The sequence below is a fragment of the Clytia hemisphaerica genome, unplaced genomic scaffold, assembly GCF_902728285.1.
Source record: "Clytia hemisphaerica strain Z4C2 unplaced genomic scaffold, Clytia hemisphaerica genome assembly, whole genome shotgun sequence".
In the NCBI taxonomy this organism is placed as follows: domain Eukaryota; kingdom Metazoa; phylum Cnidaria; class Hydrozoa; order Leptothecata; family Clytiidae; genus Clytia; species Clytia hemisphaerica.
This window is the reverse complement of record NW_027104107.1, coordinates 168,086-178,280: the sequence shown is the minus strand read 5'-3', so window position 1 is coordinate 178,280 and position 10,195 is coordinate 168,086. Positions and strand designations below refer to the sequence as shown.

At 37.4% G+C, this 10,195-nt stretch overlaps 2 protein-coding genes across 2 annotated transcripts; both read left to right on the top strand.

Moving 5' to 3' along the window:
* The first annotated feature begins 1,081 nt into the window (after positions 1-1,081).
* LOC136813257 (ATP-dependent RNA helicase DDX55-like) lies at positions 1,082-4,141 on the top strand. Its single transcript, XM_067069770.1, has 2 exons — positions 1,082-1,329; positions 2,494-4,141. The coding sequence occupies exons 1-2, from the start codon at positions 1,128-1,130 to the stop codon at positions 4,092-4,094; spliced, it is 1,803 nt and encodes a 600-aa protein (XP_066925871.1). The 5' UTR covers positions 1,082-1,127; the 3' UTR covers positions 4,095-4,141.
* A 3,622-nt stretch (positions 4,142-7,763) lies between these two features.
* On the top strand, positions 7,764-9,134 carry LOC136813237 (uncharacterized). Its single transcript, XM_067069750.1, has one exon. The coding sequence runs from the start codon at positions 7,764-7,766 to the stop codon at positions 9,132-9,134; it is 1,371 nt and encodes a 456-aa protein (XP_066925851.1).
* Positions 9,135-10,195: the final 1,061 nt, after the last annotated feature.

Here is a 10,195-nt window from a genome sequence, read left to right as displayed (position 1 = left end):
TCCCTAAGGGTGGTAAAAACATGGACAATATTTTCGAAATTCAGTCTCTCCCTAAGGGTCGATTTTTGAACTTTGTCTCGGACATACCCATCATCTCGCAAACCTAGCAACCCCACCCCCACGGTTAAACGATAAAAGCTGGGATACACTTTTCGTTTTAGTTGAAGGTTACTACTTAATTGTTTTGGGAAGATTGTCTTGCTTGACCCCCTAATTCTTTAATAGCAAGTATTTATATTTTAAGATATTTATGTCTTTGTATGTGCATTTACCTTTTATACAATTTAATTTATAGAACTTAGGTAAGATTTATCAAACGGTTTTTCAATGGGTGATATGGTATGTGGTGGAGAAAAAAAACAAACAATGAATTTGACATTCAAAGTTTGTGCACAAAAAAGTCTTTTTTGCAAAAGTTCTACCACAAGTTAAATGTTTTTGTTGTCAACGTTAAGCGAACCATATAAATTATATACTTTTTTAGCGAATCTAAGTTTCGCGAATTATGGTTTTAGCCGAAATTTCACAGATAGAACTTTCGCGAATTCATATAAAATTTACCTTTTTTGGTAACAAAAACTCATAAAACACGCAAAAAATTAGCAAACAGTGCAAAACTGAATAGGAAAGTTTATTTTTCGCGAAAAAGGACCAAAATCGCGAAAAACGCGAAAGTTTCTGCCCTTAAAGTAGATTCGATAATTTATGTGGACGTTTCCGTCCGACACTCTTTTGATATACCACAACCAGTAAACTTTGGCGAAGGCTCGACTGTTCTGTTTTCTCGTTAATTTTACGTGTAAACGTTCTCCAAAATATTCTTAAAAATATGTTTTGTTTATTCGACTCGTCGGTTTCAAAGGTGCTTAAATCCGACATTACCAAATTCTCAGACTGGAATTGTTCTTAAAATCTGTTCTTAGGTTTTTGCCAAATTGTTACTCGTGTTCTTTTACTGTTTTTGTTTAATAAAGCTTTTACCCTAGTTGAGCTCAAGAAATGAAAAGTTAAATTGTAGTAGTACATGAAAGGGGATGTTAGAATATTTTCATTGACAACTTTTTTTTTTGTTTTTAGTGAAAAATAAGACTTATAACTTACAAAAATACAAAAAACAAAAAGCAATCATGGTATCCTCGGCTGGTGGATTTGCTAATTTGAAACTAAAGAAAGCGTTGAAGCAAACGACTTTGGACACATTGGACAACCTTGGTTTTGATCAACCAACACCAGTTCAAGCAACTTGTATACCACTCATTTTATCCAATAAAGACGTTGTAGCCGAAGCTGTGACCGGGAGCGGAAAAACACTGGCTTTCCTTATTCCAGGTTCGTTCCAATCATGGTCGATTGAGATAATAATCTATTGAGAATTAAGCTTATGTCCTCGTTTTTCAAAATTTGGAGTTCGGACGCGAAAGTCGATTTTGGGCCATTTCTTAAATTTAATCGGGCATTTAAATTTGGCTTGGGTTTATAGACTTCTAGGTTATATATTTTGAGCCTTATTGAACCATCTTTAAACGTTTGGATCCTCAGATCTTCAAGTCTTAAGTCTCATGTTAAGGTTCGTTACCATGTTTTTTTCTTATAAGCAAGTGTACGCCCCTTGGTTAGGCTCGTGTATGCTTCAAAGTTCTTAAAGCATCCAGGCATAGCTTATGCTTATTATATGATTATGAATCATGCTTATGATTCACCTCGAGCCAATTTTGTAGAGGAATTTCAGAAATTTTTTAAAAATTTGTTCAGATTTTGGGAGCAGTGGAATATAGTTACCCCCTTCGAAAAATGAAAAAACACCCCCTAGAAATTAAATTTTCCTTAGATTACCCTCTGGAAATGTTTGTCCATCCCCCCACTCTTTAGATATAAAATGTTCGTCCATCCCCCCCACTCTTTAGATATAAAATGTTCGTCCCTCCCCCCCCCCACTCTTTAGATATAAAATGTTTGTCCACCCCCCCCCCCCACTCTTTCGATATAAAAATGCTCGTCCATCCCCCCACTCTTTAGATACAAAATGTTTGTCCATCCCCCCCCCCACTCGTTAGATATAAAATGTTTGTCCATCCCCCCCCACTCTTTAGATAAAAATGTTTGTCCATCCCCCCCACCTCTTTAGATAAAAATGTTTGTCCATCCCCCCCCCACTCTTTAGATATAAAATGTTTGTCCATCCCCCCCCCACTCTTTAATATAAAATGTTTGTCCATTCCCCCCACTCTTTAGATATAAAATGCTCGTCCATCCCCCCCACTCTTTAGATATAAAATGTTCGTCCATCCCCCCACTCTTTAGATATAAAATGTTTGTCCATCCCCCCCCCCTCTTTAGATGTAAAATGTTTGTCCATCCCCCCCCCACTCTTTAGATATAAAATGGAATGGCATATTAAAGCTCCGAAAACGCAACTCGATGATAAAGTATCAAATTAACCGTTCACCACAATTTATGTGCGTCATTAATTTTAAATATTTTTTTCCTTTCCAGTGATCGAGATGTTACAAAACCGCGAAGAAAAGCTCAAGAAACACGACATCGGAGCTCTTATCCTTTCCCCTACACGAGAACTCGCTATCCAAATCAACAACGTTCTTAACCCATTCCTTGAGAAAATCTCTTTAACCAGTAACTTGATTGTCGGTGGAAAATCTAAAGAAGACCCTGTTAAGAAATTCAACGAAGAAGGAGGTCACATCATAGTCGCAACACCAGGGAAATTTGCCAAAATGGTGAAAGATACAAAGACGGGGGAACTTTTCCAAAAAGGTTTGAAAGCGTTGGAAATTTTAATCTTAGACGAGGCGGACCGGTTCTTCCAACAAGCCAACTTTCGTGAAGACCTACAAAATATCTTAGCCTTTGTACCAAAGCAACGCCGCACTAGCCTCTTTTCTGCTACACAAACTACAGAAATCGAATCGTTCATTCGTGCTGGGCTACGGAACCCAGTCCAAGTTGTTGTTCGTGAAAAGCGTGCTCAGAATGTAATCAAAAGGACTCCAGATTCTTTAAGCAACTTCTATTTCGTTTGCGAAGCTGACTTCAAACTCCAACGACTTGTCGCACTACTTCGACAACATCGTGACGAAAAATTCATCATATTTTTCAACACGTGCGCATGCGTGGATTATTTCACAAAATTATTAGCCATACTTTTGAAGAACATTCCAATTTTATCTATCCACGGACAGAAAGTGAAGCGAGCTGAAGTATTCAATAAATTTCAAGATATAAAACATGGGATTTTGACCTGCACTGATGTCATGGCTCGAGGTATTGACATACCAACGGTCGATTGGGTCATCCAGTACGATCCGCCCTCCAATGTAGAGGCGTTTGTTCATCGGTGTGGGCGGACCGCCCGTATGGGAAATATAGGTAAAGCTTTGTTATTGCTACTACCGAGCGAAGTAGCTTACATCGATTTTGTTAAAATCAATCAAAAAGTTCAAATCGATGAATATGAGGGACAGAATATCATTGATGACTCTTACAGCATGTCTCACAAGATTCGTAAAATTGCTTCCAAAGACCGCGAAGTTTATGAAAAAGGCTTAAGAGCTTTTGTCTCGTTTATCCAAAGTTATATTAAGCATCAATGCAATATCGTCTTACAAATGAAGGAGCTAGATATTTGCAAACTTGGTTACGGTTTTGGGTTGTTGCACTTACCGAAAATGCCGGAGCTGAAGGAGAAAGATTTGAATGGTTTTGAAACGGTGGATGTTGATACGACACTGATTAAGTATCAGGATAAGGTGAGAGAGAAAGCCCGTCTCGAGAGGGTTGAAAAGGAGACGGAAGCTGCAAAGGAGAAGGCTATCGAGAAAGCGAAATTCAAGGCGAGCCAACAGACCCGGAAAAGTGATAGCTGGTCTAGACAAAAAGAAAAGAAGATGAAAAAAAATGAACGGAAAGAGAAACAGACTTTGAAAAGGAAATTGAAGGACGATGGCGATGACGATGTTGATGATGTTGATGATTTGATGAAAGAAGGACGTTTATTGAAAAAGTTGAAGAAAGGGAAAATCACTGAAAAACAATATCAAGAGCGAACGAATGAAGAGGAATTGTTGTCTGATTCTTAGAGACTTTTTAGATGAAATTTGTTTTTTTTTAATAGAATTTTAGCTTGCTGTACTTTTATGTGATTGAACAACTTATTACTTCGAATACTTTAGGCATACAAACTTTTGCGAGCAGAAATATTCGCGAGGACGAAAAATCATGAAATTCACGACATTTACTTTTGCGAATTTAACTAAAAAATTTTTCGCGAGCATAAACTTTCATGAATCAAGACGTAAAATTGAGAATTTTCACATGAAAAAATGGCTTAGAGGGACAAATACTTCTTGGATTGACTTGAAACATTTGTCCTTTGACTTGTTAGTCTTTTAGCAGGCTAAAAAGTGCCATAAAAAGTGCCATTTTTTTCAAAGTTTGAAGTTTTACAGATTTACAGCATAAACTTTGGCGAATGGCCCTTCCTAGAATTTTTAAAGACATTACTTTCGCGAAAATCGCGAAATTTCTGCTTGCGAAAGTTTGTACACCTAAAGTATTCTCGAAATGTCGACTCCTTATTAAAATTATAGTTTTTGAGATTAAAATTCTCATACACATATTCATCCATCTCTTTGTGACATTAGCTCAAATTAAGCTGTGAAAGAGTTCGGTGTCTTTCAACCCCGGCGGGGGAGAGTATTAGGTTTACGAGATGACGGGTATGCCCGAGCCAAAAATCGAGAATCGACCCTTAGAGAGACTTTTCCCAGACTTATTGTGGTTTTTCACTCAATTTTGGTCCAAACTTTTTAAATCATTAGTGTGTGGTGTTTAAAATTTCCGCAGGGAAATCCCCTTTTAGTGGAGTCGTTTAGCACAATTTACGGGAAAAAATAAGATCTAGCTGAAACTTTCTCCAGACCTTCTCTATAAGATGGTTATGCCTCAGGAAAAAAATCCCCTAAAATCCCACTGGTGGAACATCCCTTTTTTGGGAAATTTCTTTTTTCCCCAGGCAAAACCCTAAGGGCGAAATTTTTTGAAAATTTCAAACTCATTTTCAGACATTATCAATTATAGTAGGGGCCACTATGTCGCGAAAAAGCTTCCCGTGTGCAGCAGCTTGTGCAAAGGGATTTTATGATTGAATATTGTTCCTTGAATGTAGAAGATCAAAATTTGAGAGGTGGGGCCGGGTGTGACTACCCGTTGCCATGGAAACTGACGTCATTGGTTACTATGGCAACCAAAATAAAAAGTCGTCAAAATTGAAAAAATTTTGTTTCAGTCGAAAGAGCATGAAAAACTGATAAAGAAAAAGGTCACAACCTATATCTGAAAATGAATATATCAGGAGATATTAAGGAAATAAGGCAAAATGACGTCATAAAAACGATGACGTCATCGAAAATATAAATTTGCCAAAATTCAAAACTGTTGGTTTTTTGGAAGAATACCTTCCAGTGAACAAAAAATTTATTACGAAAAAGTCTGAAAATCCTTTTTAAGAAGTCTATGAGCCAAAATTGATATTTTTAAATTTTGCCTGTAATGTGTTTGGGCAAGCTCCAGCCTTCGACAGGCAAAAAATGAAATTGTCAATTTTGGCCAATAGACTTTTTTTAACGAATTTTCAAACGTTTTCGTAATAATATTTTATGTTCCCTGGAGGGTCTTCTTTCCAAAAAACCAAAAATTTTCAAATTTTGGCAAATTTTTATTTTTCGATGACGTCATCGTTTTATGACGTCATTTTGCCTTATTTCTTTAATATCTCCTGATATCATTTCAGATATAGGTTGTGACCTTTTTCTTTATCAGTTTTTCATGTGCTGAAGGTAAAAATCGAAAAAATGATTTTAAGGAATTCGTTCCATAAGTGGAATACTAAAGTATTAGTAATGGTTGTCTGCAATTGGGCTCCCAGCGGTGTGCGTGAATGCGCAAATAGTCTTATTTGGTTACGTGAATGCATGAGTATTAAAAAAAACAGCCATGTTATGTAGTAAGGTTTATAAAGGCATTATTAACTGAAGGTAACATAAAACTTGTTCGAGTTAAGGAGACATTCGAGATATAGAGGTTCGAGAATACTATGTAACGTAAACCACTCAAGCCTATGGTTAAAGAAACAACACTTATGTTAAAACATATTGAATGGGCTATCAAGTCTATATCCATACAGAGGGGTGGACGAACATTTCCAGGGTGTAATCCGAGAAGAATTTCCAGTTGTTTTTTTCAACTTTTTCAGGGGGTAAAAAGCTATTCTATAAAATTTCACAGGAGTAAAAGACTGATTTTAGTCGTCCACCGTCATTTTAATGTAATAGAAGAATTTTTCCAAGGGTTTCTTTGAAAAGTTTATCATTTTCCAGGGGGTATCCACACATTGCCAAGAATCTTTTTAAGTTGAAAAAGTTCGTCCACCCCCTAAACAGTCCAATACGAACATGTATAACGAAACGAAATGACTTACTTCTTCAATAGGTTCATCAGAATCAGACATCATTGGTTGAACAGTCCTGGTGTGTACACTCCCTGGTATCAATGGCTTCCGTTCTCCGTCTAACCAAGAACTCTGGAAAAACTCAATACCCGGATAATGTTCGTCTTTGTTCTTCTTATAACGTGTATATAAGAATAGTGAGACGTATCCAATCAGAACACATGATATGAACATTAGAAGGATAAGAATAGTGATTGAGACGGCGTCCGCTCCGCTGCTTCCACTGTTACCACCCGCCATCTTGGATTTACGATTTCAAGTTTTGGTATAGTGTGTAGTTAGTATTTGGATATAATTTTTATTTAGTTAATAACATTCTTCTTCGTGGTTTTATTTTCGATTATATTTGTGGGCCAGCCACAGTATTGTCCAATATTATGATTTCTTTTCTGAAAAAAAGGATTAAAAAAGTTGAACGTCTGATTCTAGAAGTAACTTTCTTTGAGAGCCCTTACCATGGAACCATTTTCCTTAAATAATGCTTACTTTGTAGCATGTGCATTGACTTGACTTATGTTAAAATCTCTTAAAATTGTTCAAAATCACATTTAATCACTTTAGTCAATAACAAAAGTAAAAGCAAAGCTAAAAATTAAAAGCAAAGTAAATTCATGTGACAAAAGTAAAAGTAAAGCTAAAAATTGAAAGCAAAGTAAATTCATGTGACAAAAAAATGGTGCAAGTTTGCATTTTATAGAAATGCTAATGAAGTGTCATATTATGATACCCTTCTAATAGTCGGCAATATGAAAACAAAGATTCAAGCGAATGGCCATAGGCGATAACGTCATATCACTAAAAAACTATAGTCGACTCTCTCTAATTCGATTTTCAAGAGACAGAGACAGGGGAATTTTCTTCGAATTAGAGAAAGATTCGAATTACAGCGCGTATTTTATACCAGTTCGAATTTTAGAGAGTTGATTGTACCCTACAAATCGGAGTCTGCTAAATCGCGTGCCACGCGTGCCAGCGGTTTTGAAGCGTGCCAACGTGCCAGCGTGCCATCCAAATTTGGCGTGCCATCCGAATTTCGGCGTGCCAACGTGCCAGCGTGCCATCCAAATTTGGCGTGCCATCCGAATTTCGGCGTGCCATCCGAATTTCGGCGTTCCATCCGAATTTCGGCGTGCCATCCGAATTTTGGCGTGCTATCCTTATTCCGGCGTGCCATCCTTATTCCGGCGTACCATCCAAATTTTGGCGTGCCATCTGAATTTCGGCGTGCCATAAATTATACATGGATCGCACATCGTGCATCGTGAATCGCGAATTACACAAACCCCAATATTTATCCATCTATATCAAAGGCATCTCATTCGGTACAATTGAAATATTTGGTGTAATAAAGCTTGCAGGTATCCCACTTAATTGCCATGTCACTGACGGCATCTACACCGTAAAACGTATCCATCAAATCGCCCACCGAAAAAAGCAACCTCTATTCCTTCTCTTTGTCGACCTAACAGCTGCATTCGACCACATTCCAAGGAAGTGGCTGTTCGATTCTATCAAGCTACGCTTTGCTGCAAACCAATCACCTCATGTAATCAGTATTCTTGAAAAATTGTATGCATACACAAGCCTAACGTATGAAGGCGAAACATTTCAAACAACTTCGGGTGTCCGACAAGGTGGTCCAGAGAGCCCCTTCCTTTTCAATTTATTCATTGACTTTGTGGTGCGCGTATTTATCGAAAAATCTACCAATACCCAATTCTTCGAACACAAGTATCGTATCAACCCCAGGAGTTTGACAAGGGAAGAACGATACACACTCAGAGAACAAAGCATTGACTTGAACGGCTCCTCCACATTACCCTTGTGTGGATATGCCGACGACTTAGTTCTGTTTCTCACAAATCACATCTGTCTCAACAATTCTGCAAATCTACTGAACTCTGTATTCAAAAATTTTGGTCTGACAATAAACACCTCTAAAACGGAGACAATGATTATCAACGGTGAAAACCCAAATACAAATGAATACCCGGCAACCATAATTTCGATTGATGGCTCTCCGCTGAAAAATGTTCAAAAATTCAAATACCTTGGCTGCCATATAGACTATTTGGAACCAAATTCAGGTAACGTCGAAATAAATAACAGAATTCAAATTTCATCCGTTAAGTTTAATGAATTATCAAATTTACTGCAAAACTTTCAAATCAACTTGAAAACGCGTGTAAAATTCTTGAACAGCTTCGTTCGTAGTAGATTGACCTATGCATGTCAGAATTGGAATATCACCCAGAACCAATATGATCGCATTGATGCAACATATCGTATGTTCCTTAGACGTATGATTCGTAATGGCATGAAACACGTAAACGAAGTGGAGAATGATTTTCGAATGATGATTAGTAATGTTCGTTTACATGAAATTTGTGACACAAAGGATGTGAGTGTATTTATTAAAAATCAGCAACGCAATTACGTTGCTCATGTAATCCATATGCAAGTGAATCGAAATGTCAAAAAGCTTACTTTTAATGATGACAAGTACACCAAAAGAGGCCGACCAGTTAGGTCTCTGATGGAACAGGTAATGGCCAATGAAAATTTGGGCATTGATGGCTTATGTAATGATGCATTGAAAAGGAGAAAATAGATATTATTTTCTATGATGAGACTGGGTTATCCAGAATTTTATTTATTTACATTTACATTTATTTATTGACGAGAATTTGATGCAAGTCTATTTTGATATCAAAACGGACTTGCATCCTATTCAACCTAGGAATAGGGAATAGTAAATTTATATATATATAATAATTTTGTCAAAAAGTGTCACTTTGTCAAGAAAATGACAGGTAGACTACTGCCTTTCGCGTGGAAGAAACACGTGTATCCCCTTCAAAACTTTTGTTATGTAATGCTCTGTTCATATAAAAATGAAAATAATAAAATAATAATAAAAGTACTACTATTTTCATATCTCTAAAACAGCTCTCTTGGAGCATTTAATGTTTTCATTGCATGACAATCTATATCCATTTGCACCGCCAGCATCCTGCTATTGAGCACGAGAAAACATCTTGTTGTAAATTGATGTATACACCTTGAAAATGCTTTCCCGCTAATTTTGAGGGGGTCCATATTGGGGTCCATATTGGGGGGGGGGGTCCAAGTTGTGTCATCTTCTCCCCCAAGCTTTACCGAAATTTCGGTAAAAATTCGGACGAGCACGCCGAAATTCGGATGGCACGCCAAAATTCGGATGGCACGCCGAAATTTTAATGACACGCCAAATTTGGATGGCACGCTGGTACGTTGGCACGCTGGCACGCCAAGGCACGTTGGCACGCATGGCACGTTGGCACGCGATTTAGCAGACTCTACAAATCGACTCTTGTTTGTACTACCTTCTCCAATAGCTTTTGAATGATTAAAAAGTTTTAATGCATTTCAATGCACCCTGTCTCACAACCCCGGTGGAACCTCTTCCCACAGTGAGATGAAAATGTCTATGGAAAATAATCCCAGTGGGGATAGAAATTTTATCGTTCCTATGTTGAAAAATTCAGTGGGGATAGTTTGGGAGTGCAAAGTCAATTTTCAAGTGAGGCTGAAATTGTAGGGTATTTTCCCCACCAAGGACAAAATCTTAATTGAATTTTCCAGTGGGTAGGGGGTCCAACCTTGATATAAACAAGAAATCTTCAGAAATAG

Coding starts and splice junctions, on each gene's coding strand:
- LOC136813257 (XM_067069770.1), top strand. CDS start 1,128: ATGGTATCCTCGGCTGGTGGATTTGCTAATTTGAAACTAAAGAAAGCG. Junction 1,330..2,493: donor ACTGGCTTTCCTTATTCCAG/GTTCGTTCCAAT, acceptor TTTCCTTTCCAG/TGATCGAGATGTTACAAAAC.
- LOC136813237 (XM_067069750.1), top strand. CDS start 7,764: ATGGATCGCACATCGTGCATCGTGAATCGCGAATTACACAAACCCCAA.